Source organism: Cephus cinctus, unplaced genomic scaffold (assembly GCF_000341935.2).
Source record: "Cephus cinctus unplaced genomic scaffold, Ccin1 Ccin1_scaffold0448, whole genome shotgun sequence".
NCBI lineage: Eukaryota > Metazoa > Arthropoda > Insecta > Hymenoptera > Cephidae > Cephus > Cephus cinctus.
In genome coordinates this window covers 161,637-176,369 of record NW_014333128.1, presented here as the reverse complement: position 1 = coordinate 176,369, position 14,733 = coordinate 161,637, and the positions used below count along the sequence as shown (strand labels likewise).

At 37.6% G+C, this 14,733-nt stretch overlaps 2 protein-coding genes and 1 long non-coding RNA gene across 6 annotated transcripts in view; 2 read left to right on the top strand and 1 right to left on the bottom strand.

Annotated features, from left to right (window-relative positions):
- The window catches only part of LOC107267680 (protein hunchback), a 7,730-nt gene extending 1,272 nt beyond the window's left edge, over window positions 1-6,458 (top strand). The window contains exons 2-4 of one of the 2 annotated variants that reach the window (XM_015739665.2): window positions 2,253-2,412; window positions 2,729-3,099; window positions 3,194-6,458. In XM_015739665.2, coding sequence (XP_015595151.1) covers window positions 2,260-2,412; window positions 2,729-3,099; window positions 3,194-4,721 — 2,052 coding nt within the window. In that variant the 5' untranslated portion in view covers window positions 2,253-2,259 and the 3' untranslated portion in view covers window positions 4,722-6,458. Of the gene's footprint in view, window positions 1-2,252; window positions 2,416-2,728; window positions 3,100-3,193 lie in introns of both variants that reach the window. The other variant, XM_015739664.2, reaches the window with a different exon arrangement.
- On the bottom strand, window positions 5,906-14,207 carry LOC112494351. 3 transcript variants are annotated; one of them, XR_003059664.1, is made up of 5 exons: window positions 7,492-7,632; window positions 7,337-7,401; window positions 7,196-7,269; window positions 6,474-7,133; window positions 5,906-6,040 (listed from the first exon to the last, which is right to left on the bottom strand). It is a non-coding gene; the product is annotated as an uncharacterized LOC112494351 (long non-coding RNA). The 3 variants fall into 3 exon arrangements; XR_003059665.1 differs by lacking the exon at window positions 7,492-7,632 and adding an exon at window positions 14,141-14,207 and having other exon boundaries at window positions 7,196-7,401; XR_003059663.1 differs by having other exon boundaries at window positions 7,196-7,401.
- On the top strand, window positions 7,852-14,699 carry LOC107267677 (adenylate cyclase type 10). Its single transcript, XM_015739653.2, has 25 exons — window positions 7,852-8,008; window positions 8,068-8,279; window positions 8,345-8,576; window positions 8,646-8,728; window positions 8,790-8,926; window positions 9,013-9,203; window positions 9,262-9,368; window positions 9,428-9,552; window positions 9,618-9,759; window positions 9,816-9,959; window positions 10,024-10,230; window positions 10,453-10,721; window positions 10,780-11,060; window positions 11,122-11,262; window positions 11,324-11,473; window positions 11,548-11,765; window positions 11,833-12,028; window positions 12,224-12,469; window positions 12,866-13,373; window positions 13,447-13,567; window positions 13,625-13,808; window positions 13,861-13,948; window positions 14,002-14,098; window positions 14,154-14,435; window positions 14,512-14,699. Exons 1-25 carry the CDS (start codon window positions 7,888-7,890, stop codon window positions 14,662-14,664), a joined length of 4,635 nt encoding a protein of 1,544 aa, XP_015595139.1. The 5' UTR covers window positions 7,852-7,887; the 3' UTR covers window positions 14,665-14,699.
- Window positions 14,700-14,733: the final 34 nt, after the last annotated feature.

Genomic DNA, 14,733 nt, shown 5'->3' with positions numbered 1-14,733 from the left:
TGAGGGGGGGGGGGGGGGAGTTGGGCGAGAGGGAAGAAGCTGTGGGGAGATGTTGGGGTGGCGGAGAAGAGAGAAATAAGAGGCGAAGAGAATTAATGAAGTAGTGAGAGAGAGAAGTGACGTCACGTTTGACATAGTACAGTAGAGTTAAGCGAATTTACAGTAAAATGATTCGATATTATTTAAAAGTTAATATACTCGATTGGAAGACGATTTTTCTTTCTTATCTTTCTACGATTCAACGTGTGTATCGTACGATTGTTCTATGGACGAACAGAATCGATTTTATTGCGACCTTCTGTACAGTCGGTTCTCTCTCTCTTTTTTTCTTTCTTTCTTTCTCTCTTTAATTATTATTTCCAGAAAGACATTTTGAGTTCGACCGAATATACTACCGGATAGGCCGGATTTCTTTGGTATTTATTGTTGTTGCTTGCTATCTGACTATTTCGAAACTTTGATACGTGTCGACCCTGGATGTTACTCCTTTTTTTTTTGCCAATCTAACATGAGATAGTTTGTCTCCGAAAGACTTTTGAATTTCTTTAGAGGCAACGAGAAAATTTTTTAGTGTCCGGTAGAAGGAAGATATATATATATATATATATATATATATATATATATATATAAAAAGAGAGAAAGCAAGATTGAGCTCCACTAAGCCTCACCCTTTTTCTCTTGAATAGCAATCGAAAGGGTTCACCGTGGGATCTTTGGTATTTTCGAAATATTTTAAAATATGCTTTCCTTGAATTTTCATTTTTGGATGTACTTTTTTTTTGTCTCTATCCATCTTCTGTCCCTCGCTCCTGGTCTCTTCGCAGCTTTGAGGAGGGAAACCAAAATCCTCGATAACCGTAGTCAAAGTACGTGACGATTTTCGGGGAAACGTAATCGCCTCGATCCTGGTTTGTTTAACACTTTCTACAAACAAAAGTATATCTGCCACTCGTTGCTTTCTGGTAGTTGGCTGACTGTGTACAGTGGATAAAAGCTGTGAAGAAAAAAAAAAAAAAAAAAAAAAAAAAAAAAAAAAAAAAAAAAAAAAAAAAAAAAAAAAAAAAAAAAAATATGAAAGATGAGTAATCACAGAAGTAGACACGCTTTGGGAGGACTTTAAGCGGTCGATAATAGCTAAAGATGATAATTGATTACCGATAATCAGTACTGTTTGTTATTTTCGCAACAGCTTCTTTCAACCCTTAACGTCACTGTTTGCCCACTGCCCAAACTCCCTTCTGCGTGACGGATGCTCTAAGACAAGAACAAAGTGCAGCCCAAAGCACTGCGATAAGAGGATAGGAAAATTTTGAAAAGGCGATAAAAAGAAGGAACAATATTCCAGAAAACGAGCCCCACGATCTGTACAGAATATTTTGGACAGATAGTCGTGAGCGTTAATTAAATTTGAAAAAAAAAATTTGAAACTTCCCTCCCTCCCTCTCTCTCTTTCTGTTTGTCATACTGCGTCCAGACCCGTTAAGGGCTGTTTATTTTCGGTCCTTGACTCCTGTCCTATCCCTTAACCGCGTCGTCACACTGAGATACAGCAGTTCCAGTTTTATTTATGGCATCAGGAATAAACTGAGTTTCGACTTTGGACAATAAGAACGGAGGATTCTTGAGCCAGAGCTAATTTTCCCCGAGTTAGGGTAGAAAATATATAATACATACCGGTATTGCTCTACTTGAATAAATCAACCCTCGCGACAACAGTAGAAGACGGTTCGGGCTACCCGAAGGAGTCAAAACGGCAAGGGGGGAAAAGACGAGCAGTTAGGCAGTCAAGACAGTGGAGGGAGTCGAGCAGGCAAAGAAGCGGGTTACGGTTTGGATTTGCCAAGAAAATGTGGCCAATTCAGTCGGTGGTACCCTTTTTCAAAGAATAGTCGAGGAATTAGGGTCCTTGCAAAAACCCCTTTTGCATACCCCCCGCACTCTTGGGTTGCCAATGAATACACTACCCGAGAGCGCAGAAGTACCCGACATGGCATCACACTGTCTAGGCTGCAACCCGGTCGCCACTGTCGACGTAGTTCGACGCAATAAAACTAGACTGTTACTTTTGGCTATTAATAAGCACGTCCTTGGATTAAAATGTCTCGTACATCGCACGTGCATTGGTTGGGCTTTACATGTTGAACGTGGCAGAGTAGGGTCCAAGGTGCGCACCAGGTGGTTTTACCGTTGATATCCTGGACGCTGGATTCGATGAGGGTAAGAACTAAGGTTCTGTGTAACTTGATTCTCAGGAACAAGATGAGAGGAAATTGGGATACTCTGGAACCTCTTGTCCTGGCGCCTGGACAGCAGCATCAGCAGCAAGCCCCGCAGCACACCATCGTCGAGGAACAACGTCATCCCCTCCATTCGACAACCACGCCCGCCTGGGGTGGTATCGCCGATAGAATCGTGGTGAGTAATCGCCGCCCCTAGTATAGGACAGAAAGTAGTGAATCGCACCGAGCAACAACCCCTCTTCTCTTTTTTCCCTCTCAGGAAAATCCCACCGTTTCTCGCTCTCTATACGAGGCTCTGTGTATTTTCTCCCCCTACGTAGCCAGCCAAAATGACCGCCACTATTCTCTTTCACCCACTCAGCGATCTCACCCTTATTTTCTACCTTCCCTATCATCCCCAAAGGGGGAACCCGTTAACGCCACGCACTTCGTTCTACTACACTTGGACTGAATATACTCACGTGTTCATTTTGTGTTTTCCTTGACAGAAGGAAGAACCTTCCGAGGATAAGAACAACGACTCGGGTGTGTCACCAGGGCACTATACCAGTAACTCGGCATCCCCTAGAAGTCGCAGGTCTTCGTCCACTGCCAATTGCAGTCTGTCGCCCGGTAGCGCCACTTCCCAGGATTCCAATACAATGCAGTGCACTACCTTCGAGTACAGTCCACAGAGACTGTTCAAAACTTGCGGCTCGCCCCTGGAGTATACCAGGATCACGAGTATGGACGAGTCTCCGCATCAGCAAGATCAGACTATGGACGTCGTTTCCAGTAGCATGAAACCAGCTAGCGAGGACGGCGAAGTTGGTCAGGATACTTTTCAATGCCCTGTTTGCTCCTTCGCTACGTTAAATAGGTGGGTCAAAGATTATTATTGAATTAACTACCAACCGATTCCAATGGCGCTCTTTAAGATTCATGGAGTTAACCTGACATTCCGCCTGTTTCAGGCATCAATTTTCCGAACACTTGACTGCACACTGTGCGACAAAGTGCACGACCCCGGACTTTGCCAAGTCAGTACTCAATCAAATGACAACACAGTCTGAAGAAAACAGCGGATCATCCCCAACTCAGGGTGACCGTTCTGAGCATGAATCCGAGGAAGCCGACGAACCTGGTCTGCGAGTTCCACGTATAAACTCCCAAGGAAAAGTCAAGACTTTTCGATGCAAACAGTGCAACTTCGTGGCCATAACGAAACTCGAATTTTGGGAGCACAGCCGGGGTCATATCAAGGCTGAGAAACTGCTGACCTGTCCCAAGTGTCCTTTTGTCACGGAATACAAGCATCATCTGGAGTACCATCTCAGGAATCACTTTGGCTCGAAACCTTTCAAGTGCGACAAGTGTTCGTACTCTTGCGTTAACAAATCTATGTTAAACAGCCATCTCAAGTCCCATTCGAATGTCTACCAGTACAGATGTGCCAATTGTTCCTACGCAACCAAGTACTGTCACTCTCTGAAGCTTCACCTTAGAAAATACTCCCACAAGCCGGCAATGGTACTGAATGCCGATGGCTCACCCAATCCATTACCCATAATAGACATTTATGGTACGCGCAGGGGACCTAAACAGAAACCAATAAAAACACAGGAAGACACTGGCGTCACTAACGCGGTGCCAAACTCTCTACAGTCGCCGCTAGGCACCAATCAGTTAGTGGTACCACCTCAGGTCTCGCCAGTAAGTCGACATCCGACTGGACCAATGAATCCAATGATCCAAATAAACGGCATGAGCCACATACAGAGTGGCTTGGTACCTTCGTTTCCGTATAATCAATTATTCGGTAGCTTTGCATTGCCAAATCAGTTTGCACTGCCTGAGGAGAATGGCGAGAAACAACTGGAACATTTAAAATCCACAGTATTATTGGAATACGCAAAAGCACTGAGTGCTGAAAGATTCTCCGACGACTGTCAGCAAGATTGTCAGAAGACGTCACCGGTAGATCTTGAACTGGCAGACGGACCTGTCACGCATGACGTGAAGAACAGCGTAAAGGATACTGCCACGTCGACAACAATAGAACCGGATGTTGAGCCCGAGACTAGAACAACTCCGCTGGATCTGAGTAAACCGGAACCACCGATCAGTCAGATGATAACCACCAATTCTCCAAGAGCTTCCGGTACCAGTAGACGCAAAGGAAGAGCAATAAAGCTGGATCGTCGCGTCGTTGAAGATGAATCCGATGAAGAACACGAGGAAGACATGGAGAATCCTTTGGAATCTCCTTTAGCGAGTTCACCAGCTGTTCAGGTTGCCGACGACAGGTCCTTCATAAGCGTTGGCATGAGTAACGAATTCACCTGTCAATATTGTGAAATTGCTTTTGGTAATCTTGTCATGTATACAGTTCACATGGGTTATCATGGCTATAAGAATCCGTATACCTGTAATATGTGCGGCCATCAGTGTACTGATAAAGTGTCCTTCTTCTTGCACATTGCTCGGTCGAAGCACTCGTAAACTGGATTCATTATAATGAGTTTCTTTATGAACATGGAGTCCGCCATTTTGTTGACGCCTTATGTAGATCCATCTTCATGAGATTCGCATTATTCCTCGCATCCTGGAGTCACTTCTGATTTGGCGTATGCACGAGGTTAATCGAACGAGAAAAAAAGTTTGAATACCGGATATATATCGTCTGGCGAATCGAAATAAGCTTCTTCTTTTCTCGTTGCTCTCTTTTTTTGTCTCTCTCTCCTTCTCTTGCTTGCTTGAAAAATATTTATGGAACTTCAACAAGGACTTTGCAGGATTCAACGAGCGTCTTGCGGCTCGCCAGTGAAACTGGGATACCGACGCCTCTATTAAGCGTCTGTTTTTAGTTTTTCTTAAACTGGACCAGAAGTGTTTTCTTCCATTTTATATTTCCTGATGATTTCCACTAGCGTCCGTTGGATACTCGAGTCCTGTTTTAAATCTTTGCGAATTTCTTTATGGCTGACACTCAGAATATGAGGGATTATTATTTTTGATTTTCTTATTCTTTCATTTTATTTTACCGAAATGAACTTTTGAGCAAGCAAAAGAAAGAGAGAGAGAGAAAAAGAGAGCAAACAAGTAGCAGCTCAAGTACATACGTGCCGTTACATAAATAATTATATTTAAGGATACACAGTCATTTATAAAAAAAAAAAAAGAAAAAACTTATCTACAAGTTTTAGGCGCGATATTTAAAAATTCTTTAAAATCCCACAGAGAACAAGGTGGCATCGCCCGGCCACTTTATCTCTGCAGTACGAAGCTCGCATATTAATTTCCTCAATTGCACGGCAGCAAGATGTAAGATAGAAAAAAACAAAATAGTCAAGTAAAAATTGGAGCACGTGACAATGATGCAAGCGTCACAAGACGGAAGAAAGATAGAAAAGATACAAGCAAAGAGGAACACGAGATAGTTTACAATTGACGAGGCTCTATATTTTTCTTTTTCTTGTCAGAGAATAATGTTTCTTGAAGAGAAGGACGAAGGGAATCTCTGCATTCTAGTCATTGTGAAGAATAAATAAAGAAAAAAAAAGAAACAATTAATAACACCGGGCGGACGCTCAGAGCGTCCTCTGAGCTCGGGGTGCAATTTAAGAGTAAAAGACTTATGGGATTGTGGTCGTCACGGCACGGCGTCTAGTTGCGTCGCGACGCCTATCATCCACAATATGGCTGTTACATTCCGAACGTCCTTCTGGATTATCATTATCTCGGACGGAGTTCGTCGCGAATTCATTGAGATTCAATATCAGCGGATCATTCTTCCACGTTCGGTATTAATTCATTGTGGCCTGGAACAAATGCCATTATATATTAGTAAATTCGCGAGATCCTTATTATAGAATATATTTTTCTAAGGAAATTTCTGAGGAGCTTGTAATCAAGAGAGAGAGATTAAGAGAGTGAAATAGAATGAGAGTACGTGAAATGCGTGTGTATATGAAATATTGAAATAATGTAAGATGAAGGTGCACTGAATTTCTCTTTTTCTTTTTTTTCTTTTTCTTTTTGTGTGGAAAAAGGCCTTTTTCTATGCCATCGCGTATCTTCGAAACGTCCTGTACAGCTTACCGGATAGAAGCCATTTAAATACGTATATTTTCAAATAGATAAATCTATCTTAAGATCCTAGCTAGACGGATTTCAATTTATTCGAGTCAAGATGGATTTATAATATTATTATTTTCTTTTTTTTTTTCGTTTCCTTAATTTTCAATTCTTTACCTTGTCCACTTTTCGTTCGTTAGCTTTTTTACTTGTCTTCAACAACGTCCGGCAGGAATTTGCTCGGCGATTATACTTTTTTTCGTTTCTTTATCATAACTTTGTCTCTTCCTCGCTTTTTTCTTGCAATCTGTGAGGATCAGGCGCCATCTTTCATACTTGAAGAAATCTTCCTTATTCCTTTTCCACTGGATGTCGAACACGAAATTCGTATTTTAGTTGTGACTCGAGCAGCCATTCTGGAAATTTAATAATAATTTTATGTTTTTCAATTTGAACAACTTTTACGCGCGTTCTTAAATCTCAAGCTTAATTTTTTTATTTCTTTAAAGTTTCATTTTTCTTAATGACAAAACTTGAAGATGGCGCCACTAGCTCCAACGTTATGATCCTCTTTTCTTTGCTGGATATGCAACTTTAATGATTCCTCGAGGATGAATTTAATGACGGTATTACTTGTGAATTCGTGATCGATGATCGATCGTCGGACAATCTATTGATCGTTTATTGCCTTCACTTCGGCTCACGACTCGCTTTGTTAATGCGAAATCATCGGCTGCAGGTCACGACAAGTCCAATCAAATGGATTTACCTATGTTATGTATAGCGTAGTAATAGCTTAGGACTACGTAATAACTGACATTCCCTCTTATATGTAATCTGAAATACATAAGTTATTTATATATAAAAAAATAAAACCATCTTATCATTACGCATCATACATGACCAATCCTGATCCAATGTTGATAGGAACAGAAAAAAAACGACAGTCGAAAATCGATGAAAATTGTCAAAACTGCAAAAAAAATAGCTCCGGCATTTCATTGCAAATGAAAATGGACAGGAGGAAAAGTAAAGATGACCTTTCTTGGACGCCAGATTTATTTGGTCCAGTCTTCAAAGGCAGCAATGCCAATCTGCGACAAGTCTGAAAAAAGTCGGTTAACTTTATTTATTTTTGAATTTTGACCAATTACCTCTTTTAGGCTATGCACAAACATTTGCGCGATAAACGTACTAGAATTATTGCCACGCTGGTCCCTGACGAACTTATATACACCATAGATCTGACGAAAAAAGATCTTCGAAGATTTCTTGGTGTTTTGTTGCTTATCGAGGATATCGGTGAGTGGATGAATTTTTATGTTTATTGAAAATCAATTTTTTATATTGATTTTTTAGGATTTTCCGCTCTTTGCGAAAGATACAGTAACATGGGCCAAGGTGGGACTTATGTTCTTACATCAATACTGAATTCCTATCTAAATATTGTCGTTGAAAATATATATTCCTCTGAAGGAGATATTTTGAAATTCTCAGGTCCTTGTCACACCAATATTATCACTTACCCATTCCTGATAACATAAATAAACAAAATTTATATATAATTAATTTAGCTGATGGATTACTGGCTATGTGGAAAGTACGAAAGTACGAATTTGTATTTAATACAATTCACTTAGCAATTACTTGCGCATTACATATACAGGAGATACTACAATCTTCCAAAAGTCACGTTAAGTTATTGTCGAGAGGTAACCAAAAAGTTTTCTAATTATACAATATAAATCTTATACAAAAATTTTATTTTTAGGAAAAATGTCAATATCCGCTGGAAACATAACGTTTTCCGTAATAGGAGATGAAAGGGCTCGTCATTTTATCGTAGGAGGAGCACCGCTGATTGAAGCGCGCAAAGCTAAAAAAGTTTGTATACCGGGTGATCTAGTTTTGGCATCCAGTGCTTGGGATCATTGTACGCCCTGCAATTACGAATATGTAATAAAAGATTCGTGCAACGTCAAGGTCATTGTTTTTGGTATAAAATACTTTTTTTAAGAATTAATAAAAATAATCTATTGTTTCTTTAGATCGCCAGTGTAATTGAACATCCAATGAGACACAGAGAGAGAATTCGTGATCCTCATGTACAACCGTCCATAATGAATAACAGTGACGTTTCATTTGAGAGCAGAAGACAAACTGACATTCTCGAAAGTCGCGTGACGTCTAACGAAAGTGGAAAGTTATCAGACAATCTTAATATTACCAAGAGATTTTCTTCGGTAGAAGAACATGATATAGGATATGAAATATTTACTGGTGATTTTACAATTTTGTTGGGTATCGATATCGAAGAAGTATTTATTATTCTATTTAATGACTTTTCAGGACGTATCTCTGTGGCGGAAGCTACCAGAAGGAAGTTAGGAATTCATCTGAGGACATTTATGCTGAAACCAGTTTTGCAACAAGTGATCATTATTTTAGTATAAAGAATTTTTTATGGCAGAATTATCAATTTCGTTTCTACAGATAGCTAAGGATGAGCCGTTGGAAAATTTGTCAGAACTTAGAAGAGTTACAGTGGTATCGATCAACATGATTCCTGAAAAGTGTGCAATATTTGAATTGATAACATTATTGGATGAGTGTTTTATGACTCTTAATCGGTATAATGAAAAATATATATGTTAAATCTTTCTAAACTGAGTTCTGAGCGAGAATTTCTAATACTCTTAATTGATTCTCATTACAGTATAATTCCTAATGATATGGGATGCAAAGTGACTTTGCTCGATAAAGATGTTCTTTTTTTAATTGTTTTTGGATTGAGAGGATATGAGACACAGTATCATTGTAAAAATGGCATAACTTCAGCAATGAAAATGCTTAAAGCATTGAAATCTATACCTGGAGTAAAGACTGTATCCATAGGTGTAACTACCGGTAATGATGTAATTAGAAAAATTGTTAACTATCATACAAAATCATTATTCTCATACAGGAATGGTTTTTTGTGGAGTCATTGGCCACGCAGTCAGAAAACAGTATGCGATACTAGGTGGAGCAGTGGAAAAAGCACCAAAGATAATGTTTGGTTATTCGGACAAGGTAAATAATTATATAGTAAAATAACAGATGGGAATTAAATTAAGAATATGGATTCATAGGTGATATGCGAATTCGATACTATTCTTCATAGTAAATTGCCAAAAAGTAAATTCATCTCTCAAGGAATTAAGGAACTCAAAGGATACGGTTCATGTCATATTTATCAATTCATCGATGACCCACTGTGAGTCATATTTGATTTTTAGAATTAATTCATTAATTGAATGATTATTTGCGGATTTATTATAGGAAATCTGAAATCATGGAGCATACTGGAAACTTACAATATGATTATCCAATACTGGGTCGATTCCAAGAGTTGGAATTATTTTTAGACGTTCTGGATGATATTGGAGTGATTAATAGATTATACTATGGAATATTAATCAGGGTGGGTATTAATGACAGTAATTAAAAAGTAAATTTCTTAATAGAATCATTGTTTAGGGTAAAAGCAGAACTGGCAAATCCAGAATTCTGGATGCTTATGCAGCAATTATCAGATCACGACGGTTAATGTCAATTAATCTATCGTTACAAGCGATCTACGAGCAAAAACCATTGTCAGTCATTTATCGTATTCTCGTGAACGTGAGTAAGGCGTTAATTGATATAAAAATCTAATTCAATATTTTATTTACTAATCATTTTCTAGATCGTCGGTGTGACAGACTGTGATACCATTCAAGAGCGTGAAAGAGTATTAATTCGAAAATTAGCTCCCATTGTTCCTGAGAATTCTCTTTGCTATCTGAATACTCTACTGCGTGTGAACTTTCAACTTTCTGATGAATACTGTGCGGATAATGATTGGTCCCGACACGTCAAGACAATGGAAATATTCGACAGCATTTTGGGAAAGGTAACTTTTTAGCTGCTCAAAATAATGCACAGTACCCTCTCGCTAAATGCACGCTCCCTAAGTGCTCATCCAGATGCCTTCTCTCTATCAGCCTGCAATAGCGTTCTCCCACCAATAGTCTGACATTCCACAGCTTACTCCCCACCTACAATCTATACCTTTGCTCCTAATGCTTCGTAGTCGTGTACCTATAATAGACAACTGCACTTTTATTAATTTCAGTTCAACGAAAGAAAATGTATTCTTCTGGACAACGTACAATTCTTAGACCGCATGTCGTGGCAATACATATGCAGAGCTTTGACAAATGACAACATCGTTTTGGCAATGACAATACTGGAATCTGATTCAGGAATATCACAAGTCTCATCAGACATTATTGGCCATCCTAAATTATTCAAGTGTTCATTGAGCGAGTGGGACTCCAAACAAAATGTGGCCTTCGCTTGTCAATTAATGAATGTCAGGGCAATTCCCAAGAAACTCGAAAAGTATGAATATGTAATAATACAAAAATTGAAATAGAATGACAATTTTTTTACTTTTTAGAGACTTGAAGAATCATAATGACAAAACTCCTGGGTGGTGCGAAGCATATGTTACTTTAGTACTTCAAAATAAGGCACTGAATTTTCTTCACTTGAGTTCAGCAGAGGCGCGTCAAAAATTATTAACTTTTCCACCTGTCAGTTTAATTAATAAAAAACCTAAGGATTTCCTACCAGAAGAAGTAATAGTTTCGTCACCCTTGACAGATAAGGGTCGTGTTTTCGTTTGCTTACTGAATAGAAAATATAATGACGTTCCTAGGAATTTATCAAAGGCTGATGGTAGACTTTTTGATTACTTAATTATCGATTAGTATTGATCTATTGATTATACTCTTTTCAGATATAATGATAAAAGTATATACCAATCTCAATCCCTATGAACAGGAACTGTTAAAGTGTGCTGCTACGTTGGGATATGTATTCACACGTAACATGTTGCAGTCAGTCATGTTTAATTACACTGTTCAGCATACAAACAGCGGTACAGAATTACCTGAAAGGCAATAAATTTGAATTGTTACATTTTTTTCTTATTATTGCAGCCATTGCCGAATTAATAAGGATACAAATTTTAGAATGTGCCTCAATACAAAGACCGAATATTTCAGGTGGTGATCCATATTGCTATTTTGAAGACAGACTAACTTTTTCTGATTCTCATCATTTGTTACTCTGTGCATGTCATCCTACTTGTAATATATATTCCTTCATATTAATTGTAACAGTCGAACGAATTCATTTGATCTTCTGTCAATGACAATTGCAGTTAACGAATCTGAAGAAAATGTGCCAAATTATGCACGCTGCAAGCTTTTGGAATTCAAAGTGCACGCGTTTCGTGAAATTCTTCTGCAGCAAATTTTGCCACACCAATTTTTGGAATTTCATACAAAAGCAGTGAAATTCTATGAGAAATATGCAAGGAAATGTAGCGGTTGTGGTAGTGGGACGTTTTGCAAAACTCCTGGGAAACAGCAAAAACTAGTGAGGCATTACAGAGATTTCTCAAAAATATTTCAATTTTATTACTAATAATACTTATTCTTTGTAGAAAGTGGCAATTGAAAAAATGTCTCCCAAAATTTCCTTGGGCAGAACACAATCAGCATCTACAAATAGCAATGTGGAAAGAAAAAGATATCAGAAAAGAAGTTTTTTTTCTGTAGGGGGAACAGAATTTTTAGATATGGAACATGATCTTAGGAAAATTAGTATCCTTCCTACCGTGCTGGACCAAGAACCAGATGGTATTGTTAAAGATATTTTTATTTAAGGTAGTTGGCCCAGTCATAATTATTGTATCAGTTGTGGACAGCCAATAAGAAATTTTATTTTCCTCTCTCTTGAACATATTGTACATCCAAGGATGTCTATGACTGGTACAGTATCCACAGCAGAGCTCACTGTTTTATATGGGATACTAAAAGGATTTTATATTTTAGATTTTTCAGCAATGTCCACAGAATATTCTTCAGTCACTTATGTTAAAAGACGTAAAAATCGTAATTCCTGGAAAATATGTTGTTTTACAAGAAACAAAAGACTTGTATATCCAAGTGCTACTGGTACAGATCCTTCTTTAAATTCCCAATTGAAATTATTTGGATCTGTCGATTTTCGCAATTGTCAATGCAATTACATTATAAACTGTATTTATTGGAAACTCCTTTATCACGCAAAGCACTTAGGTATGATTTTTATTTTTTTTATATATTTTTAAAAGAATCAAATTGGCTTTCTCCCATTTCTAGATGACACTAACAAGTTCATTAGATTTATGATAGAGTATGAAGCAGGCCTGATATTTACTGGACAGTCTGCCTTTGCTTTGAAATTATTGATAGAGACTGATGAAAGAAATGAGGTGAATTAGGTAATTTTGACAAATACTTTCTTTCGATTAATCAAATCAATTTAAATGAAATTCCAGTTTGTACCAAGGGACCAAGAATTAAAAAATCTAAATATAAAAGACAAGATTCGCAATAAAGAAATTATCCTGTCACTCATAGGTTGATAAGATTTAATTTTATTAATTATTATTATGATTTAATTATTAAATTATAAATTACATCCCTTCCTAGGCGAAGCTTATGTGATGCTAGGCAAATTTTTAGAAGCCAAAGAATCCTATTTGCAAGCTTTAAATCTTCGCAGCATAAAATTTCCCATGGAACAGCCTTTGCTGTGCTTTAATAGTTTACATGAAAATTGGAAACTGTGGCTGCAACGGGAATGCAGTGATTACCCAAACTACAGAAGATTGCATTCTGATAAAGCAGCAACGATATGCCAAACTTGCTCACTGCTCAGAAGTCTTTCTAATTTATATAGAAGAGAGGAAAATTGGAAATTAGCAAACTTAGCAGCACTTCAAAGTTTAAACAAAAGTTTCGAATATTCAACAAGCTTTATCGATACATGTGAATCTTACTTAACTGCGGTTACTACTTACCGTGAATTAGGTGATTTGAACATGTCCAAAAAATTAGAAAGAATCATATTGAAAATAATGAAAACAAAAGGATGGTGGACAAACGTAGAGGAAATTGTCAAAACAGCAGAAGTATACATGTCAATCTTTTATAACAGGTAATAAAAGTTTATCAGATTCATATTACCGTCATATAAAATTTACTATTTTTTGGGGGATTTTCAAAAACAGAATATTACGAGGTGAATTGAGGCTATCACTAATAGTGGGTTTTAAGGTGTTACGAATTGCTGCAGCACTTCATCTATCCCGAATGAAACTGTCCATAATTCCACTCCTAGTACAAATCATGGTAATTCTTTGAAAGTTTTGTAAAGGCAAACAAATTTTTAATCTAAATTTCTCATAGATAAAAACCAAAAGAGTTCACGAGGCAGTCGACTTGATGCAATTACTGTCATTCCTTGCTGAAGAGGATATCGATAAGACTGCATTTACCTGGTATTATGCACTGTGTCTTGATTTCATCCTGGACGTAGGAATAATAATCGAAACTTACGAAGATTGTTCATCATTCGCCCAAAAACTTCTAAGTATAATATTTAATCTGTCTCAATAAATTATCTCATTATACATATATTCTAGAAGAATCAAATTCGGGATGTTACACAGCACGAGATCCTGACAGTTTGAAACGGTTATTAACAGGACTTTGGTCCTGGCAGCTTAGAATGTATGTATAACGTAATTATTTATATATTTTTTTTAATCTTCTTTTTCTATTAGGGGTAAACTAGTCATCGATGACATCGTGTACTATCCAGAATCTTATTTAAAGGATATGAAACATCATAACTTCAGTCGAATTCTTACAGTGTGCAAAGTAAATAGAAATTTGAATAAAAGAAAAAGCAAGCATAAATACCTGAATCTTTCAGGTCCTGGAATGTTATCTGATAGTCGTGACACGTTGTATAAATATGAAAAAAGCAGCAATCCTTATGGAATTACGCACTGGTATCAATTTACTGATAAGACAGCTGAATGGTATTTCAAAAGTATCGAGTTTCGTGAAACCACGACTATACTTATTGAAATCCTATCTGGCAGCAATTCGCGGGTGCGACACGACTGTAAGAATATATTTATCGAAAGGCAAAAAGTATGCGCTCCTTCAGGAGAATCAAATGATGACAGCGTGGATCAAACAAAATACTTTGGTACCTTGTGAATAGACGTAATAGATAAATATCTAATTTAAAAACAGCACAAGTAACATTTTTGTTTATCTTTCAGACATGGCAACACAGACGTGACGTTTTATCTCAAGTTTGGGTAGAACAAGTCGGTTTCGGGAAGACATTTGACTCGCACCAGATTTACAATTTCAATATTGGCGACTGGTCGGCCATATTGTATCAGCTGCCAATACCCGAGAAACATTTCTAATAATAAATCTAGCAATAAGTATAACGGATAGAAAATGGAATATTATATAGGTGTAATAAATATTATAAA

Coding starts and splice junctions, on each gene's coding strand:
- LOC107267677 (XM_015739653.2), top strand. CDS start 7,888: ATGTGGAAAGTACGAAAGTACGAATTTGTATTTAATACAATTCACTTA. Junction 8,729..8,789: donor TGAAACCAGTTTTGCAACAA/GTGATCATTATT, acceptor TCGTTTCTACAG/ATAGCTAAGGATGAGCCGTT. Junction 13,568..13,624: donor CACTCCTAGTACAAATCATG/GTAATTCTTTGA, acceptor AATTTCTCATAG/ATAAAAACCAAAAGAGTTCA.